Source organism: Brachyistius frenatus, unplaced genomic scaffold (assembly GCF_029030835.1).
Source record: "Brachyistius frenatus isolate BFR_SWC_R1_liver_20210118 unplaced genomic scaffold, ASM2903083v1 Contig_94, whole genome shotgun sequence".
In the NCBI taxonomy this organism is placed as follows: domain Eukaryota; kingdom Metazoa; phylum Chordata; class Actinopteri; family Embiotocidae; genus Brachyistius; species Brachyistius frenatus.
This window is the reverse complement of record NW_027210693.1, coordinates 705,702-728,109: the sequence shown is the minus strand read 5'-3', so window position 1 is coordinate 728,109 and position 22,408 is coordinate 705,702. Positions and strand designations below refer to the sequence as shown.

At 40.7% G+C, this 22,408-nt stretch overlaps 1 protein-coding gene across 7 annotated transcripts in view; it reads left to right on the top strand.

Annotated features, from left to right (window-relative positions):
* The first annotated feature begins 1,475 nt into the window (after positions 1 to 1,475).
* The window catches only part of ctif (CBP80/20-dependent translation initiation factor), a 54,271-nt gene continuing 33,338 nt past the window's right edge, over positions 1,476 to 22,408 (top strand). Inside the window, exons 1-9 of one of the 7 annotated variants that reach the window (XM_069710845.1) lie at positions 1,476 to 1,700; positions 2,308 to 2,421; positions 4,752 to 4,793; positions 11,949 to 12,183; positions 12,644 to 12,715; positions 14,238 to 14,360; positions 14,708 to 14,781; positions 16,504 to 16,608; positions 16,814 to 16,892. In XM_069710845.1, the coding sequence (XP_069566946.1) occupies positions 4,789 to 4,793; positions 11,949 to 12,183; positions 12,644 to 12,715; positions 14,238 to 14,360; positions 14,708 to 14,781; positions 16,504 to 16,608; positions 16,814 to 16,892 (693 nt within the window). In that variant the 5' untranslated portion in view covers positions 1,476 to 1,700; positions 2,308 to 2,421; positions 4,752 to 4,788. The other 6 variants (XM_069710846.1, XM_069710848.1, XM_069710847.1 and 3 more) reach the window with 6 other exon arrangements.

Below are 22,408 nucleotides of genomic sequence, written 5' to 3'. Positions count from 1 at the left end.
ATAGATCCCTCCTATATTGCTTCTGAATCCATCGGTCTGTTTCATGCCAATATGCAGATGTGTCTGTCAGTCAAGCTGTTTGGACTCGATCTTCCAACTGTCTGCCATATTGACTGAAGACCCTGATGAATCCCTGTGGTAAAGCTACATATTCATAACATCCACACACATACACACATTTACAGACAGTGGAAACAGAGACCAGTGGAGCAGTCTGGTCCTCTAACTGCACTCTTCTCAATTTCCACAAGGGGTCATGATTACACTAGAAACACTCTTCAGCAGGTTTAAACTCATCTGTAGAGTGACCAGAGTCTGTGGGTTTGGTTGCCCCCAATAAATATGAAAGTATACACATGCAAAGTGTAAATGAGAAGCTGGGATTTTACTTTTCAGAAAAGAATGAAAATGAAACTATTCCACGCAGGGTAATAAATAATGATAAAATACGTTTTAATGTTTCCGTGTTCTTAGTAACCAACTACACACTTAAATGTTTATTGCTTAACTGATAACAACAAGTGGCCCTCTGCCAAGTTGGTCACACACCCATATCCTGCCTGTTGGACTGGATTCAAAACAATTACGACCACTCTAACCACAGCCACCAGTTATTGATCAAAATTTACTTACAAAAGCTGATGCCAGTGGCTTCAGCCATGAGAACAATAAAAACCTAAATTTGCAACGTTAAATGTAAATAATAATATTTTTTTTTAACAAAAAGTCTTCATGTAGGATTATCTGTCATGTTCAGCTGTTGAAGAAGCTCAATATGTCACAATGTCATCAAATGTCATAATTTACCATGTTGAAATAATATTTCCAAAAAAACGTGTGTTTTGCAGATAAATCTGAAATTGATTCTGCTAATGAAAATAAAATCGACTCACAAAAGTACGAGTGGTTGTGATCATTTTGTAAATGTACAGCTTTTAAACGCGTCGAGATGTTTGGATCAACAAGACGTGTGTGTGTGTGTGTGTGTGTGTGTGTAGTCATTTCTTTTTATAATCTCATAATTAATTCTAAAAGAATAATATTATTAAATTTACATTGTTATTATATTATATTGGCTGTTTGGGTTCATGGACTCACGGCACATAGATTCACGTGTTAAGTGGATGACAAAATCACTTTTTGGTGAGTGTAACATCTTGGTTTGTTTGTATATATAATATATATAGATATATAATGTACTGTATATACTGTGCATTTTATATTTTATACTGCTATTTTATTGCTTTTCTATTATTCTATTCTATTATTATCTTATTGCTTCTGTATGCTGCTGTAGCGAAAAAAAAAATGTCCCCTTGGGGATTAATAAAGTAAATACCTACCTACCTACCTAATGAGGCAATAGCCGTGGTCTTCTCCCCCTCTCCACCCCCCCTCCACCCAAATGAACTCCATTTCCCACAATGCTCCGCTCCGCAGTGCACGTGTCAACGTTGCCAGCAGACCGGACCGAGCGTCACATTCCTGCATTCCCGTTTCTCCCTCCGTGTGGGACCGCGGAGTCACCACCAGACCTCTCTAATCCTCTTTCTACTCCCCCCCCTTTTTTTTTTTTTTTTTGGAAATGTTTTTCTGGAGAAACACACCCATGACGGGGCGGATTTGATCTCCGGAGAGAGAGCGAGAGAGAGAGCGAGGGGTGATCCCCGGGTTCGCCAGGAATCAGACTCTCACTTCGGGTGAGGGATTTGTTTCATTTTTTTTTTTTTTTTTAAGCCGGGTGAAGGTGTCTCCTCGTCGGTTAACGTGTCGCTCCAACCGTCGTTAAAGCGCGTAACAGTTTTATTTAAAGACGCGCCCGCCCGCCCGCCCGCCGCGTTTCGCTTGCCGGTTGTCTCCGTGCGCGACCTGCTAAATAAATGCTTCGACTTCCCTTCCGGCGGAACCTGTTGACGGACCAAGCGGGCTGAATGTGCTCATTTGCGGCCTGTTGTTGTTTCACTGGTGGACCGGAGAGCTAACGTTAGCTCGGTTACCCGCAAAGCTTTGCGTCACCATTGTTACCGGTGATACGCGACCACACACACACACACACACACACGTGTTTGTGTGTTTGTGTGTCGGGGCGTGGACGCGCATCCAGATGTGGCTTTGTTACTTTAACGAGGATGTTTTGTGCTGCGGTCGTTTTTCAACGACGCTGTGAGCTCACGGATGCACACAGCACATGGGCGTGGCTATAAGTGCAAAAAAAAAAAAAAAAACCCAGAAAGAATAACGGGACTGTTATGGTCATCCTTTGATTTATTTATTTTACTTTGATCTCTGTAACTGTCATATTTGCAGGATAGGGAGGACTTCTGCCCTGGAAGAGGAGCTGAGCTAGCATCAGATCAGCTGTTGACCCTCACAACAAAGAGTGGATCTGCTCCTTCTGACAGTACAGAGAAACACCGACAAGTCTGACATATTTTCTCTTTATTCTCTTCTGTTTGCATACTTTGTTTGTGAGCTAAACAGCGCGGGATGTAAAGATAGCCTAAAAAAAAAGTCATTGCTGATCCGTTTGTTAGTCAACAAGCTGAGTATTCTGCTCTGTTGTTGTTGTTTTTAAAACTTGCACTCAAGTCCAGTTTGCTTGTAACATTCCTGAGATTGCTGCTGTTCAGAGGACTGATTGGATCAGAGTGACTTCAGTGAGGTGAAGGGATGTTTTCAGGCTCTCACAGGCCACAAAACAGACGTTTCTAACTCTAGTGTGACCGGATTTGTCACGCTTTGACGCGGAGAGGAATTCTTTCAGACAGCAGAGAACAGAAAACGGATTCCTGAATGACAATCACAGTTCGATGACGTGTTCCTCTGAATAAGTTATATCTTTACTTTATCGATGCTCGCCCGCGTCAATGTGGCGCCTCAGCTGGAGGCAAATGCGAATCCACGAGTTTAGTGGTAGGTCTGGTTCAACCTGTCTCTCGTTCACCTGATACATCATCAACAGACATTTCATTTAGTTGTGTGTCTGTTGTTTTGGTTAAAGTCTACTCAGCTTTTCTTTTTCTTTTTTTTGCAGATTTTGTGAAAATGGCACAGTCAGATATGTGTGGATCAATTAAGCATTATTTATTTGTGGTTTAGATGTCAGTGAGCCAATCATGGCCCTACTTTGATATGGAGAATGGCATGTTTGTGATCATGTGCCTATACTTGCAGGAAACTTTAGGGTATGTCACAATTATTGCACAATGACATGGTTGCAGCCATTTACACCATCGTCAGAATCGTCTCCATTTACTGTAATACTTATTTCACTATTACAGAGTTGTTTTTCTGGTGCTCGGTATCTATTAACATCATGGATTTAGTTGCAAAGACAAATATCACAACACCACTGTGGGCACATTTTGGTTTTCAGCAAAATGAGAAGAAGACAGCTTTGTCAAATTTGCAGCAAAAAGATGGCGGTCAAAGGTGGTATTTATAAGTTTTAATGTTCAATGCCAATAAAAAAAAGCTGTTCTCCTTCATAGGGCATGTGTTTATGATTAAACTATAATTAGGGTTATACAATAATAGTGGCTAAACATGAATAGAAAAATCACCAATTGCAGTTATTTGTATGACAATTAATCGTCATACCAACCTATATATACCATCTTATGGATGGTATATAAAACTTGAGTACATATCAACCTAGGGTTGTCATGATTGTGACTGTCCTTGGTAGGTATGTATATATCTTATATGTCTTTCCATCTCTTCCATCAACTGGCTCATTATAATTAATGCAGGATGAAGAAAATATCTGACACACTCCACAGCATATCTCAGAAATAGACCCTGCTGATTCTGCATACGTGTTGTCAGTCAGCCAATATGAGATGTATACATCCTGGGTCTCATTCAGATTTACAATTGTTGCATCCTCATAGTTGAATTGTGGCATTTTGAGCACACTTTGAAATAAAATGTGATCTGAATAGATTGCTCTAAGAGTAACAGAGGAATAGTGAACTTGGCCAGAAACACAGCGTCATTCAGACCATCGAAGAAGAGTCAGTGCATCGTCATCATCGCCCCCATTTATCCGCTTGCCCCAGCACATGTGAGTGCTGCATCGATGTGATGAATGATTGTGGCCCGGCAGTGACAGGAAACGAGAGACTGAACCCAGTTCACCGGCAACAAATAAAGACACCCGGGTTCATTTGCAGCGCTCACCTCTGTGCCTCTTGTTAAAGGGAATACAAAGAAAGGAGGCCGTGTTTAGGGTTGTGACGCACACCCAGGTACATGCATGCAGTGTGTGAGCGTGGAGGAGGAGCGAGCGGAGCTGCATGGTATGGAGGGAGTGGGAGTAGCCTGCAGAAAACTGGAACACCCTGAGTCAGCCTGCGTTGCAGAGATCTAGCCTCATTTCAGTGGGAACCGCTGCTCATTACCTTGCCTATGTTGCACGGATGAGCGAGTGGGAAAAGAGAAAGTGAGGAGAGGGAGATTATACGGCTCATGATTCAGAAAAACATACAGCAGTTCTGTAAGACAGGAAGATATCAGGTGGTGGCCTGTAGCGGAGAATATCAGGCCTTTACCCTCGTATTGTGCTTTTGCATGTTACCTCCACAACTGTTTTTGCAACAGGTGATTTTGGCTTTTGTCACAGTCGTGGTCTTTCTACGGCTGACGTTACTAGTTTTGTCATCACCTCGCGTGTTCAGACCGGATAATGGCCACAGCTCTGTTGCAGTCTAACCTTTGTTGCCTCTCTTTTCACTTTTGTCTCTGTTCAGCTTTGAGGTCTCTGCTACTGCTACCTACCCTCCATACATGTGGTGAGTGTTTTTCCATACCCTCATTTGTTTGTGAAGAGGGCTGCTGTTTGTGTGAAATGCATTGTGGGGCTACAACATTGCACAGGCCCAATCCTCTCCCATTAGGTCACTCGGGAAGGGGACAATGAGTCTTTTGTTTTAAGTGTACACATTAATTCTTGGACCGCCCCCCGTGTGGCATGTGTAGACTATCTTCCACTGATCTCTTCCTCTTATTCAGGTCACTCAGCTCACACACTGCACTTAGCAAATACATTGAGTCCCTACAGCTTCTTACAATACATAGACGGTGGATATCACAACAAAGTTGATTTGTAATTGTACCTATATAAACACTGAATCCTCCACAAATTTTGATAGTCGAGATTTTGTAAATACCATTTTATAGATTATTAACACCTGTTGCTCTGCTAGCTGAGATGTTTCTATGTCTAGCCTCTGTTTCATTGATGACATCTTGCAGTTGTCCTGCCTGAGTTTCTATATTTTCTCCATTTCCACTGTTCTATTGAGACATTAAAAGGGTTCATTAAGGAATTCTGATTGATCGGTGCCGGCTACATGCAGCTTGATATTTTTCCGAAGCAGTGCAAGAAAGTGAATCTTAAAGGGGCTCGAGCAATGTAAAAGAAGCCACTATTTCATCCATTTAATTCCAACAGTTAAAAAAAATATTTCTACGGAGGAAGAGAAGCTACTCAAATCTTGTCATGGAACTACGCTTTTCACCAATGGTGGACAAAATACTTAATCTTGAGAGGCAACTGGATTCGCAAGATCGTGCGAGAATCCATCATGTCAGGCTGAAAATTGTGTGTCCAAACACTGGTGGTTTGAAACGGTCAGAAACCTATGAGGACCTACTGTACCTTCAACTGCCTTGTTGTTATTATCTTTTAAATGTAATGTCATTTTTTAAATGTAGTTCTGTTTCTCTGTAGAGGACTTTGAGTTGCATTGTGTCTGAATGGTTATATATGTGTGTGTATATATATATAGATAGATAGATAGATAGATAGATAGATAGATAGATAGATAGATAGATAGATAGATAGATAGATAGATAGATAGATAGATAGATAGATAAACCTGTCTTACTGGGAGCTGTAGGTGTGATTTAGGTGTGACGACAGCCAGAAACTACTGTATATTTGAAAACAACCCCGACGGCTCCTAAAGAGGTTAGTGTAGATGCTGCGCTAGCACCAGTTATATCATATTTTTTTAACCTTGTCTGCCAACACGCTAAACAACTATCCTCAGTCTTTGACTTGTTGTTGTGTTTCCACTTTGGCACTCTTCTACTATGTCACATTGTTCATTGAGCCCATGATAGACGGTGACAGACAGATGGTTTGGCCAATCACTTGCCAAGTATTTTTTGAAAGTGCCTGATCTTTTCCAAACAGTTTCCAAGTCCCACTTCTCAGACTGTTCTGTGTAACATACCAGAACAAGAGTCGATATTCAAAGGCTTTACTAATCACACACTCATCCAGTATATGCGATGAAATGCAGGGTGACATATTCTTGAGGATGTGCTAAAAAAATGTCTTGATATAATGATCGAAAATTCTGCAATTGTGGTTATACACACACCAGCTGAAATTTGGAAAATCTTTGGAAATGCTCTGTTAGTTACATTTTTCATCCTGCTGACTTTCATGCATCCCCATAAACACAGCAGCATACATTATAAACGTTGTATACATACTCTATTTAAACTCTTCCAGCTAAATCTAGACGCATGGTTGCTCCGTCTAACCTATTTGTAAACACATACATCTACGAAACCAAAATACTGTTTGTCTATACAGTATGATTTGACTCAGAGACACCATGTGGCTGTCTTGCGCTCAAGAATAGACTACTCCTAATTATATTTAAACCCAAGTGTGAGTTTGTTTAGCCAGCCATGGAGTAGTAGACCAGATTAGACGTATTACCAGCTCTAGCTGCATGGGGTGAGAACATTGACTTGGACTCCCACTGGGGTGACTGGGTTTCATGTTGTACTCTGTTTAGGTTGTAAGGATTATAGTTATTACTGTTTGGTTGTTGGGTAACTATATCAAAGGCTGCAAATCACTAATGGTTTAGGCTTATATTATAGTATTAAGAATATAATCTGTACATTCTCTTCATCAGTTGAGCTCTTTTCAGTGGTTTGAAATCTGTGAAGAAACTCTAGAAAGAGACTGAGGGAAGCACATGCTTAACAGATGTAAAAAAATAATTAATGAGCAAGTCTAAATTAAACATTGGATATGGCTATGACATGCTCTTACACTTGGTAAAAACAAGTATTTAAGGCTCCTCATTCAGTGGGCCCGGCAGTGGATAAATTCACTACGTCAGCAGGTCTTCTGAACTGTGCACTAAGTGCATTTTTCCATTCAAAAACATTAATGCAGACATCTCCTCCCCTATTGAAAAATCATAGATTGAGGTTTTTGAAAATTCTGAATCTCAACAGTAGAGTATACAAAGAAATAAAATATCTGGATAAAAGATGTCTCTTATGTCCATGCTTCATATTTGCCCATCGCACTTGTCTAAACTTCTTTTTGGCGTCTAAACTTGTTGATGTTTGCTGTTGCAACTTACATAGTAGCTAAGAAGTCCGAAATATTACAAAACATTAAATTATGGGTCAGTCTATTCTCTGATTTCTGGTAGTTTATCCTGTCATAGAGCACACTGGCATCTGTCGCTCACTCTGAAACAAAGAAACAGTGTGCAGTCCAGTGCCACGCTGTGTCTGTCCGGCCGGTTTAGTATCTTTCTGAGTGGTGAAGGGCTTTGGGTACCGTCTTCAGCATGGTGGATCTTCCTCTCCTGGCCTGTAGTGTCAATATGCACCCGAGTGCACAACGCTGGGGCACCTTTCAGTCCTTGGGTCACATCTTTGTTTTATTCAGCAGCTCAAATAATGTTAAGTTGCCAATTTATAAGGCACACGTATCTAAAACTAATGTGGTCTAACATAACAGCCTTGAAGTAAAGTGTACTTTCATGAAGGTACATTTTCCCTCATTTATATAAAAAAAGGACGGACTAATTATTGGAAATACCAGTCAGGATAAAGCAATAAAAAGAGCCACATGTTGAATTAACACCTAAAAACAGAATTCTGTTTGGTGTTATGAAGATAAAAAATTACTACAGGACTGCACTGTTTAATTGTACTTGTTTTATTTGTACCTAATAAACTGGAAACAGGCGCAGAATGAATTAATGAACTTACTAGTGCAACAGCTTGAACAACAACTCACTGGAACATGCATAAGTATGTTTGAACACTGCTCACGATAAAAATGAAATAATGAAGCCTGAAGTAGATATTTCAGAGGGGGTACAAGTACACTTTGATGTCCACATGAGCTGCATACTGATCGGCCAGTTCTTAAGCCACGGCACCGCCTTGAAGCTAGACGTGTGGCCAGCACAGGATGGCAGGCTGCTCTTTGTTGGAACAGCTGGTAGAAGTGAGGGGGGAGACAGGAAGGAGGAGGGGAGGAGTCGGGGCTTTGCGGGACAGGGAACTGAGACATAGTTTGAGAAGAGGAAGGACACAGTGGGACAGACAGAAACCGGAGTGGAGAAAGGAGAAGGGGGCGTGTCGCACTGTGATGACTTGTGTTGCTGCAAGATAACTGATTCTTGAATCCACAGACAACATGCATGGAAATTACAATAACGCAAAATCCACTGCAACAAATTCCTTGAAAAGACTTTTGCCTTTGACTGACACACTTTCTATCTTTCTCTCTCTGGCTTACAGCTTGTTTAAGCTTTTGGTTTTCACGTGTTCCAGAGCGGCAATAATTAGTCAATAATCAAATAATCCATCAACAGAAAGTAACCTGCAACTATTTTGATAATTGATTAATCATTTAAATAGTTTCTTTAAGCTAAAAAGCGAAATAGTCATCCACTTTTAGATTGGGAATATTTACCTGTTTACTTTGTTTTCTTTGACATTAAACTAAACCTGTAGGTTTTGGAATGATTACTGGATTCACTTATTGCACCTACACTCTCAGACTTGCAATGGGAAGCCTAAAAAATAATCAATGCAACAGAGCCAGACACAATTTCATGTTTTTTCCATGCACTCTTCTTCTTTGTCAAAGCATAGTACCTACATTAACTGGACTGTAAATAGTCTGTTCAGAGATTGGGGTCTCTTTTTGGACTGCAACACTGAGAGATAATTGCTACCGTGTTAAAATGGAAGAAGATTTTCTGAATCACTTCCCTCATCATTTGCATCAATGTCTTGTAATATGAGAGCGTACATAAGCGTATTTACTGGGAAGATGAGACTTGTGTTTGGTAAATCTGAGAAGCCTTGCGATGCTATTTGTGTTCCTGACCTTGCAGAGTCAGTGTCTTCGTCCAGTCAAAGATCGGAGCGGCCACCGGCCTGCAGTCCTTTCTTTGTGTTTGCTTTTCTTGTGTACGGCTGGTAAAGAAGCCTTTCCTTTGTCTGGGTCAGATGAAATCCTCGCTCTAATCTCCTCCCAGCCTCCTCCTCTCTCCTGCACCCTGCGGGGATGATGGTTGTTCGGCTTCTTGACTCTCACATGAGCAAATGTGTGCCACCCCGGAATATCAAGCTGATGTTGTTTTAGGACAGAAAACCTGCTTCACCTCCACCAGAAGAGTATCGACCTTACCTCACTATGGAAGCCAAGTAAAGGTAGCCACCAGACAACCTAACAGATTACTGCAGGTCTGGAGTGATGTGTTGTGAAACACTGCAGGACTGAGTGGACTTTTATTCCCATCTCACAGACAAGAGGCCGGTTCTCTACCGAGCCGGTGTTTACTTTGGATATAGAGGCGGATGTCGTTTACGCAGGCCTGGCGATTTGTCCTGCACACGGAGCACATGAAGGCTCTGCAACAGACTAAAATAGAATAAAGTGTTGATACCAAGACAAAATGACGGAGAACTTGATGCGAGTTGTGTTAACGGAAGGCTCAATAACTATTGGCAGCTGTTTCCCTTCAGGCAATAAATCTATACTGTCAAGGGCAACAGTAGGACATCTGACCGTACTGCAGCGACTACCAATGTGCATCCACCAACCACCATGTTACAAACATCCAAATTACCATTACTGAGTGCATCTCCAGTCATTCAAACTGTGTTGGTGTTAATGTGACTCAGCTCTATTAACTTCACAGTTGGAATGAAGAAACTGAGACAAAAAAAATTAAAAAAAAAATATTGGTCTTTTCATTTTTGAACCCCCCCCCCCCCCAAAAAAAAAAAAATCCCTGTCTAACACCTCACTGATGATGTGACAACTAAAGTTGAACATTATAAGCTTATTAAAAGCTGATTTATTGCATCAGATTATACAAAAGCGTGTGAATAACTGGTAATGAGTCTATACAGTGTGGTTATAAAAAATGAGATGCTGCACAATATAAAAAAAAAAATAGACTTTATGAAGCTACAAATGTTACATGTTAATACCAGTGAATATTTCTTTATTTGCAAAGTGTTTCACTGTTTTGTCTGCTAGCTGTTCGTTCTGGTTGTGACTGTGTTGGCTGAGGAACTGGAGAGTGACGTGACTCTGATGGTTGAGTGATATCTGTGTTTTTGAGATGAAGTGGATCAGTCACAGCACCAACACCTGTCCCACCTCAGCTCAAAAAAGACAGACATCTGTGTTTTGACATATCTGGTCTGCTGGAACTGGAAAAATAACACAGAAACAGGGCCAGTAGTAGCCAATCAAAGCCCCGGCATTAACGTATGGATGGATTATACTATCGACATGTATGGATTATAGTATTGACACTTTAGGCACATATTGACCTGCTACATAAAGTGAAGAGATTAAAGCATTAGTCCCAAATGTACACAAAGAAAAGCAGCAGTGAAGTGATGAGTAGAGAGATTACTAAGTGCTAAAATGACCTTGAGAAAGAGACTGATTCAGCTTCCCATCTCCTGTTCAACATGCATGCAGACCTGTGGCTGAACATCAGGTCTGATCTTCCAGTAGAACATTTCCTCATTCATACTTTACAACAACAGTTGTGAATAAAAACATTTGTGGTATTGCTGTTGCTTAATATGTAGTTTAATGATCATATGTTGTTTATGTTCTGTAGAAAAAGTTCACACAGTCTTTTTTTTTACTTTGTTGTGGTGTTGTTTGTTAAGATACTACTATAAACTACAGAAGTCACTGCGATCAAACTTGCATAAAAAAATACAAAACCGACTACAGTGTGTTTGGGATATACTCCTCTCCATTACCCTGGCAGTAGATAGCCCTACCTGCTAAACCAAAACAAAGGCTTTAGACCTTGTGTAGCCAACTTGTTGACTGTAAATGCACAGGGCTCCCCAGCGAGTCCCCAGGGCTCAGCAGTTACCATTCTGCGTGCTGCAGCCATAAATCCTCTTTGCATGGCCGGTGATCAAGCCATGATGTAAAGGAGCTTAGGAGCAATAGACAGGCAGGCAGGACGCTGCTTCCCTGTTGGCCGGGTGTCAGGTGATCACACACAGCACTGACAGGAGAGAGAGACAGCAAGGTAGAAGTAGGAAAACAAACATGGACATGGAGAGGCGTGCGAGCGGGAGCACCCGAGGATGTTCGGGTAGAGATGACTTTGAGGTTCTTCAAAAGATGGATTGGATGTAATCAGAGTTAAAACAACAACCTGGACCTCCTGCACTGCAGGACAATCCTACTGTTGGGACACTTTGTTGTTGTGCACACAAGATGTTTGCTGACAGCAGGGAGGTGGCTGCATGTGCCTTATTTGAATGTTGAGAAAGTTGAGGGGGACCAAGGTGAGAGGTGCATTTTGTTATTCCTGCTTAGGGCTGCAACTAATGATTGTTTTCATCATCAGAATATCTGGCAATGCGGCTATGTACTTTAAAAGACTTAACATTTTGTCTGTATTGGACTGTTAATTGTTTAATTGATTAGTTTGTAAACGGTCTAATCTATCCACGCCTCTGTTTCACTTCATTCTTCTCTGACACACATCGCTGTCTCCTGTTGAAGGTCTCATTGTAAACAAATGCGATCTAATCACAGCTGATGAATCCTCTAACATGTTGAATTTTTAGCTCACTCCTCTCTCTGTATCTCCATCTTCCTCCCGGCGCAGGTCACTTTCCTCCCTCCCTCCCCTTCCTCCTCCCCCTCCCGTCACCGTGCCGGTTGCCATGGAGAGCTCCTCTGTGGCGTCTGCATCGTCTGAGGCTGGGAGCACACGTTCACAGGAGATAGAGGAGCTGGAGCGCTTCATCGACAGCTACGTGCTGGAGTACCAAGTGCAGGGACTTCTGGGAGACAAGGCAGATGGAGAATTGGACTTGGACAATGGTGGCAAGGTGCCACAGGTCAGAGCTTTTTTTTTTTTATTTACATGACTGGCATTCTTTCATTAGTCCCATATCTGTTAGCAGCAGCGGTTGTGTGAAGTGCGGGTCCTGCTGGTGTCTCTGGTTCGTGTCTGGAAGGTCACGGCCTGCATCGCAGAAGCTACCGTTATGGTATATATACACAGAGAAAGGTGACGGGGCATTCACCAGCACTGCAGGTGGACATGCAGCCATCCTGTTTACTGTACGAGTACCTCAACACACACTCGTGCTGCTGTGAGTTAGTCTGCCCACTGTCCATTCAGAAAATATTGCAGAGGCTTTAAGATGAAGTCAAAGACGACATATTGAGTCACTTATAAGAGTTATAAAAGAAAAAGAAACGTGTCTCTATGCTGTTATTGTCATTTTTACTTCTGTGTTTTTAAAGAAACAGAAATTATACCACAGCATCTTCTCCATTCATTTTTCTCTGCAGTGGACGGATGACTTGAACGACAAGAAAGATGGAAGCTGGACGTCATCACGAGGAAGAGGCTCATCTAAGCCAGTAAGTGTGCTTTTGTGTGTCAGGATTCTGCCTTGTGTATCTTAATAAGTGGATATCGCTCAAAAATCTTCCATACCATTACTAATCTCTTCATATACCAATACTGGTTCCTGACTGAGACTTTTTTCTACACCAATTTTTAAAAAAAATCAGTTTAAGTGTAGTGGCTCATTGAAGCTGCTGGGATTTCTGTATAAATGTAGGAAAAGTGTTTTAGTTTTGATTTAGCCTTGGTATTAAAATTTGCTATACAATTACAAAGCTTTTTTTAAAAAAAAAAAAAACTAGATAGTATCGAGTCCAAACAATAACACGAGTGACTGATGGGGAATTCATTTGTTTAAACTTTAACTTGTGTGTCATTCCTAAGTGAAGACTTTATGAATATGAGCTTTTTTAGTTTTTCATCTGAAACCATCTGACACATTTACTGCAACGTTTGATGACATGACTGATCTAAGAAACTCTTTAACTATATCAGAAAACAATCATCTTAAATTAGATGTTTTTTCATGTTAGTCTGTGTATGTAAATATACCGTATAATAATTATTATTATGGCTTAAAAACCTTCAGAACTAAACTGTTTTTGTGCCCACTCAGATTTCTTTTCTGACTCTTTTCTTCCATTGTTTTCCTTTAAATGAGCTCCACCATCTTTACCTTCTCCGTGTTTCTTTTTTCAATCTGCACTATTGAATCCTGGAAATTTAAAAACTCTCCTTTTACTAAAAATCTGTCAGCACACGTAGGAGTACTTAAACTTGCAACCTGCAATCACAGCAGTTGCACAACATGTCATTATGCTGTGGGAATCTAGATTAAAAACGCTGGAATTTGTACAGTAAAGCTGTTAAATCGGAAGAAAACAAGATTACTTGGATGTTTAAAACAACACTAATAACTGACTAAAACCCTGTCTTCTGTATGTACTCTGATGTAGCCACTTACTTTATTTTTTATTGTTTGTCAGATGTATCATGATGCAGCACGTGTCAAATAACGTCATATGCAACATCATCTGATCTGATTCATATGACCCTTTGAAAGCAGCTGCAGTGTGGCCGCCAGCATCAGCATGTTGGGCTTGTTTGTGTTAATGAGTGTCTGCTGGTCTGCAAAGTAGCAAATATAAAGGTTTTACCCTCGACTGCAGCCTTGATTCTTCCTCCATCTTCGTGTTAAGTGTTTTCTTCTTCTGTGCTCAGCTGGTCACTGAAGCAACACGATGATTAAAGCATGCGGTTTGCTTTCCCTCTGTTCTGTATGTTCAAGTTAGTCTCCATCAGCTGTTCAAGTGCATGATTAGAAGAGAGGGATAACACCCACCTTAAGCGATTCACAGCTCATCTACTTGTTTGTGGTTGCCGCAGACAAAGTATATTTTTAATGGCTAACATGGGATACAGGGCAAGAGCCAGGGACTGAATAATTCTCAACGAATTCTGTTACATTTAATTTCATAATAAATATTAATTCCCAATCCTTTTTTTTTCCTTTCTTCCCCTCTTTTAACTCCACAGGACGAGTGGGAGCACAGCAGTAACGGCAGTACAGGTTCTAGGCCCAGTTCGGGGTCCAGACCTGGATCCGGCTCACGCTCCGGCAGCACGGGCCGAAACAACCAGTTTAAAGCTCCTGCCAAGGTACAGAAACATCTATTTGTTTGTTTGTTTGTTTGTTTGTTTGTTTCCTTCCTGCCTTCTGTGTCTCTTAGTGCAACGTTCCCGCAGGGGCAGAAAGAGAGAAAAATAATGCTACAAACCAAATCTTTACCTTGTTTGAAAATTAAAAGGCGACTACAAAAATCTTTTCATAAGGAGCAACACTCAGGCTGTGAAAACAGTTGTATGATGAGTTCTGTATTTGGAGCTCAGACCATTCAATTATGTCTCTCACAACTCAATTGTGATTGTTTGGTGAGAAGTGTTGTTGTTTTTTTGTCACGCTGAAAATATGCTTTTATTTTTGTTTTTTCTGCTGTGCCGTCTAGAACGGGAACAGAGATGGCTCCCTCGACATCCTGGGGACAGACATATGGGCAGCTAACACAATGGACTCACTCGGGTAGGTGCCTTACTGTTTTACAGACCTACTGTAACATGTACTGTCGCCTGGGTCTGAATTCCCGCCATAGCTTGTGGAGGGTCATATGACAAACGTAGGCACACAGTCTCACAGCTTCAGACCGGTGCTCTCTTCGTAATAGCCCATAATTTAGTTTGGTTGCTCTTCTCACTGCTTCAACTTCTCCAAACCTGACTCTGCCTGTCAGAAGTTACAGTTTATAATTTAGGGGTGTTTTATTGCCTCCATTTGTGATTAGTTTTTAGTCCAAGACGATATTCCCCAACTTTTATCATCAGGACATAGAAGACTGAAGACATGTTTTGTTGTTCGCCAAAGAAATAGATATTCAAATATAATGAAATGTACTAAGGGAAATATAAACAAATACAGAAAAAAACAAAACAGTAGCAAGTTGGTTCAGCAGTCATTCTGAACTCGCTGTCGATGAAAGTATTTCTGTTTAGTGTTCAGTCGTATTTATATTACATCTCACCATTCTAGACTCGACTGCCTATTCTGAGAACGTTTAGCCTCGGTGCTTGAAATCTTGTAATTCTTATGCAACCGAGTCCTCTGTGTAAATCTGCTTCTGTGAGTCTGAATGATTTCTCAAACAAAAGCTCGACCTGAAACTGAAGAGTAGGGGAAAAAAAACATGTGAAAGAGAGGAAACATCTGAGACATTAATCATTTACAGCGGAGGGAGGACTGGTTGCCATGGTAACATCTGCACAGCAGTTTCACCAACCTGAGTTCCGGCCACGTTGGCACATCTGAGCACACAGTGGATGATGCAGCCGGGTCAGTAGGATGATGTCAGCAGCTCTCCCTCACACAGGCAGACATGGACTATATTTAATGCTATAAATATAAATTGACGCTTATCACTTTAATCTAGAGGAATATCTGGCCTCCTGGTGTGGTTAAAAATGGAAGAACTCAATCATTTGTCAAACTTTTGTTCACCTCCTACTCCTTACGTTTTGGAGAAAATACCTTTTTAGTATTGGAGATAGACCAATAAATCGGTAAGTTCATGTATTGGCACAAAGTAGCTTATTGCAAAAAAAACTAAAAGTCTGATTGACTGCATGTGAAGCAGATGACGCTCACAGAAATGTCAAACTAGGTTTGAGATCATTTAGAAAGAGTCACTTTTGCTCAGTTTCCACCAGAGAGCACTGACAAATGTATTTTTATTTTAACAGTGAAGTGTCCCAATTGTTTATCTTCAAAGTAAAAAGACGACAAATCTAAGAGATCTGTCTCAAGATTATTTATGTAAAAAAATATTACTGTTAATATCAGTATTCGCTTATGAAAGTCAATATTCACCGGGCTATATTTTGTATGCAGTTTTTTGTTGCAGGTAATAGTGACGCCACCACTTTGTAGTCTGTAGTATTACCGTTACACATTAGTCAGCCCTTCTTTCTGCCAGTATTTCTGGGAATATAAACCCATCTACAAACAGGATCCAAACTGAATATCTAAACTAAGTCAGAGTAGCTCAAGCGTCACAATTTGTGGAAATAAATCTGAGCTCTGATGTAACACAAGATGACGGACGTGTTTTGCAACTACTTTTTAAGCAACGTTTCCTTGCTGTGTTCACGTTAAACTCAATTAATCCAAATGAAGACACGGAAAAAGGGATTTGTATTAAATGTAGTCGTGGTCTTATATTCTTTCACACCTTTACGTTCTTCCCTTGTGTAGAGGTGCAGGTTGGGACGTGCAGCCAGAGAAGCTGGACTTCAGCCATTTCCACAGAAAACACCTCAGAGGAACGCCAAAGCACCTGCCTCACATTGACAGAGAAGGGTGAGATATATTTCTATATATATATATATCTACAGTATTTGGTTCTGGTGGTGCTGCACTGTTCAGTCTCACTTTGGTTTCCATAACTCCATATTATCTAAATGATGTGCACATACTTGTGCTCTGTCACTCGTTGAGTCCACTTGTGTCCCTGGTGATGACAATTTATCGACTCTCCCTCTCGTTCATATTTCCTGTCCTTCAGCATGAACAAAAACAAGTTTGAAGAAGATGATGGCATCGACATGAACGACATCGAGAGGTTCCTACCTCATCTGCGCTCTGTGAGTCACTCATTTGTCTCTTCTTGTAAAACTAAGTGCACCTATTTAGGTTATTTTTCTCACTTTCACATGCAAACATGTCTTACTACGCATTTTTTCACTACACTACCAACTTCATGGAGTTTCACGAAACAGTTCTTAAAGCACCTGTGCAGGTTTGACAGTGAACAGCAGACTGAAAGCCTCACTAGGAAATAGTTTATGATCCTGTAGTTGTTAGAGAGTGACCCCTGGCGGCATAATGGAAACATAACATGTGCACAGACCAGTACAGTGATGCTGGAGTCAGGTCTTCATTAATATCACTGCATTATTAAACATTATTGAAAAAAGAACCTAAAGCAGGCATCAGCTGCCTTAGAGGGAAATTATAGTCATGGTCATTTTTTTTATTTTAAGTAACAAATGGAGCACCAGATCCATCTGCTACAAATGAGACTGTTTGAATATAAATGAACCTTTGGTGACACCTACTGGTCAGAAGCTGAAGTGAGCTGTAACTTATATGGCAAGTATATGAAATGAAAGTACCTCCCCCTAGTGGTTAAATGTATGCATAACATTTAAAGACCAAACTAGTAATGTCCACAGAGAAGTGATGGGTTGTTGGTTTCTGACGCAGTAGCTGTTTCCTCACATGTCCATGAGTGCACTGAAATATATTAATGGTAATTGTCTCCATACTGAAGGCCCTCCAAACATAAATCAAGTCCACAAATTACAAAATCCTTTTTTCTTTTTGTAAACAAACATATTTTTTAGTTTAACTGAAGTTGACATGAGGCTGTTTGCTTTCCATTACCGTGTTTCCTGGCTCAGCTTCAACAGAAATACGGTAAATCAAGGAGCAAATTTTGTACTACCATATAAGGCAACTTGGGCAAATATCCCCCTGTTAAGTGAGACTAAAAGACTGGCTGAAGTATTGTAGGTACAGAGTGTTTATCCAGTGAGGATCTGTCCTTTCGGTACATGTATCCTGCAGTCTAAAAGGCTTGTACAACAACAGCTTCCTAATTTTATTATAGAGTATTTTTGAAAATGATGTGTCAGGCATCAGCAGAGTGAAATTAAGTTTGCAGCTGTGTGTACCATTGCAGGGTACAAGGTATTACACATTGTGTTTTCCAAGGTGATTTGTGATTCACTGGGGTGGCAGAGTTCACTGCAGGTCACCCATGTCACCCTCCTCTCTTCCTTCCCTGCCGTCTGAGCCAAGATGTCTTCCATCCTTCACTGTGTTTGAGCTACAAGGTCTTCCTCTTTCCTTCCCCTCTTGGCCTTTGAACTGAGCTGCGTTTCGCCTCTCGTAGCGTTTCAGCCAGGATCGGACTCGTTGAGCAACCAAGATGGCTTCCTCATTGTACAGTTCCCAAGCCAAGATCGCCATTTCCGTTCATTCAGTCGGGGCCAAAAGAACGACGGGGTCAACTGCGTTTGTCTGGTGTGCTTGGGATCGGGTACGTGTTGGCAGTGGGATGCAGTAAGGTCAGAGACACGGAGCTGGCGATTGAGTGCTGCGTTTTCTGTTGTTCTTTTTCGCTGACATTGCCTCAGCTGTTTCTGACCAACACCATCCGCACACAGTCTTCACGTTCGGACTGTGCTGAGTATCATTTATCTCAAAGCTTTGCCACGTGGATTCGTTCAGCTGAGATGGCGGACTGCTGATGCCCTGTCGATTCTCGGGCCGTGACGGTAGAGATTGAAAATAGCAACCTTTTTTCCCGCAGTCACGTCCAAGCCATTTTTAAGTTGCTGCTCTGCGTCGCCAATATTCTGATTTTTATACCCACGCCGTCTGAGAAAATGACCACACACGTAAAGTCAAGATAATGGCTGGGCTGTGATTTCAGATATATTTACATGAACAATGACCGTTCAGAGAGAAAGTTAGAAACCACAGAACTATTTCTTGTACTGGAAGTGCAGTGGGTCATCACCAGAAGTTATTTACTTTATTGTGGACTCTGAAGCTATTTTAACAGAGAAGATATCAGTGTTGGACTGGAACTCTATGGACAGACAGTACATGACTCAGATCACAGTATTAATCACATGGCTGTGTATCTGAGACAGTTTAGTTTTGACTGTAGCCTGTGAGGATCTCTCCTTTCTGCTGGCACTTATATTGTAATGATGTTTGTCCTCTTTACTGTAACGAGAAGAGAAGAGAGGCAGAGGATTTGTATTTGTTGCTGTAGGAACGTGACTGTCTGTCATTTCTCTTTGGTTTATTCAAAGTACATTTACTCACATTTGCATGCTGTTTTGAGGTACTTGTACGATCATTGAATATTTCCATGTTATGTTGTTTATGCTTCTGTTCCACTAAAAGTAATTTTTCATAGATTAAGATTTTACTTAAAACTAATAGTGCTCCTAAAATACAACACATTAATAAGGATTTAAACCTGTGATTCACAACTATTTTGACTATATACAAACAAAGCAGTGAGTAGATTCAGACACCTTATATTTGTGGTTCCGGCAGATGAGCCCTTTCAACTTTCCAGATAATTTCATTTTAATATAAATATAATTCACCAACATAACACGTTTGAGGGTCAGAAACGTAAAATTATTTTAATATTTCACCAAAAAAAACAGTATAATATTACCCAGATTAAACAAGGCAATATAAATCTGTTTTTTTCCCCCTTTTTTCTTATCCCATGAATGATTTTACAACCCCTTGGCAAGAACTGCTAAATTACATAACCTCTGCACCTCAACCTGCGACAACAGATGTTATTATTACATCACAGAAAAAGTCATTTTAAACACAGGATTTAGTCTTTTTTTACATTGTTGTACGAGTCCTTTTATTTAAGAACAGGATCCGAGTACTACTCGCACAATTTTGGAGTGATCAGAGATTTAATTGTGCGTTGTGGATGTTTACTGTTTTGTAAGAAGATAGTACGTGTTTATAGTCAAAAGCGTTTATGCAGTCATAACGTAGAGTACCCAACATGCCTCTTTTCCAAAGTCATCACCTGCGGCTACTGTACGGCAGGACGACATCATCCGAAGTCCCCGTTTACGTTCCACACTTCCCGCCAACATTCATTTCCCCTTTTCCAGCAGCCAGAAAAAGACTTACAAACAGCCCCGGGACGTGGAAAACATCTCATTTGTGCTCGGTGAGAAAGGGTTTCCTCCTTTCTCTCCCAGATTCCGCTGCACCTCTGCTGGCCTCTCTGGAATGTCAACCTGCACACACAATAACGCTGCTTTCACATCCCATGTCAGGTTATAATGACAGAAGCATGCAGGGGTCAGAGAGGAAGTATTTGATCTGTGGAATCAGCCTACGTGCCGCATGGACACGGAAAACATTAACCACAAACACAAGGAATGCGCAGCTTTATACTTTTATTGAGTAGAAATAATATGACTTATTATGTTCCTATGAATTGCTTTACACTAAACAATAACATAGAAATCCAAAAAGCCAGAAAGCCAATAAAACATGTACAGACATAATGACATTGAAAATACAATAGAATACATATATATATATATGAAAAAAGGTTATATTCTGATAACCGAAATTAGATTATGGACAATAATTTACCGATGTTTAAAGTCATATTGCAGTAAAGTGATAGCTTCCCCAGAAATAAAAAATAATTTAAGCCACAAGATTGAATTCCTCCTGCAGAGACACTCCTCATAGATAAGGTAGATAAGGTTAAGTCGTTACTTTATAATAATATAAATTATTATTATATATATATATATATATATTATACTATTATAAATATAATAATAGTACAAGATTTGACAAAATATCTGGGGGCTGCAATTTATGCAACTCATTATTAACTTATGGACATTTCTTTTACAATTAATTGATAAATAGTTTTGTCTGTTAAATGGGAAATTGTGGAAAATGTACATCAGGATTTCCTGAAGCCCAAAGTGACATCATCAAGCCTCTCAGTCCTCAAATCTTGAGCTTTGGCTTTGAAACTGTTTTTCTTTCTCTTTGTTCAGTCTCAACCTTCTCAAAGGTACAGAATCAAATGAAAGAGTTGTTTTCTCCTGGAGGTTGGCGATTTTTATACCCTCTTCAACATCCTCTCCTTCATGACATACTGTAGCACTGACGCTCCACATCACATGCTCATCAACATGATCATGTCAGCATGATCCTCCATGTTGTGACAGAAAGTCGTGTTTGCGTTTGCGAGGGTGTTCTCAACACTTACTGTACCTTAAATATTGCCAGCAAATGTTTGCTTAACTCCAAATCAACAGCTTTTTGAGAGTTGGTGTTTAAGGTTTTGTTTCTTTTTTTTTTTCCTTTTTTTTTTTTTATGAAAAATACATCAAAATCATGTGACAAGAGTTTTACCAGTTAATGGTCCACACACGTCATTCTAATCCCATTTTCATTCAAGATTGCGTTTGATCATACATGCATTAGTGTTTCTGTACAACTGTTTCGACTGTTGTGACCTGATGTCCTTTCCTGTGAGGAGACGTATCAGCTGCCAAGATCACGTAAGCTCAGTAGTATCAGGCGCCATGACAGTCAGCCTCAGGTTAGCTGGAGCTGAAAGCAATGTGATTACCAACGTTGAGTTTATTAAAGCAACAGTTCAGCTTTCGGGCAAATATGCTTATTTGCGAGTAATAGCTGCTGAATGTGAGAATGCAAATGTCCGGCACACACACACACACACACACACACACACACACACACACACACACACACACACACACACACACACACACACACACACACACACACACACAAATTTAACGGACAGATGTGAGTAGTATCCATCTCTCAGGTAGGAAAGGCAGATGTGGATCTATTATTTAAAATATGGCCGATGCAAAACATGCATGCAATTTGGGCTGAAGCAGAATATGTATATATTCTGTACTTTTGTTTTCATGTGCCCACATTGAGCATATTTTATATTCAAAATGTCTCAGGAGTGTTTTCACTCTGTCAGTAATATAATTCATCATTTCTTCAATGGAGGGCACCAGGGAAGGAGCGGAGGGGCCGGGTGAGACCAAGGAGAGGAGGAGAAAGCAGCTAGTCACTGAGGAGACATCCGGTCTGTGAACAAAGCCGGTCCAACAGGGGAACAAAGCAGGAGTCTGGAGCTGAAATATTACAGACTGGTTGGCCCCTCTGTCTGGAAGTGTACGTGCTGTAGAGCAGGACTCGGGAAGGGACACTGGGGGCGGGGGATGTTTTTTGTTTTTTTTGGTGGTCTGTCTGTCATCTGTCAATTTGTCTAAGACCTGTATCCCACTCACAATAGCTCCTCACACATTTACTGTTCCTGTATGTTTCTGATCACCTTAAACTGTCTTTTCTAACATCTTTTTCCTCACCTCCTTTTGCTTCTTCCTATTTGCTGTTTCCTTTTTTCCTTCTCTCTTCTGACCACCGTCATTACGCTCCGCCGTCATCCCTCCTCGCCTCACGTCGTCCTTCACTCCTCCCCTCCATCCTTCAAATGTTGGTAGGCAGCAGAACAATATCC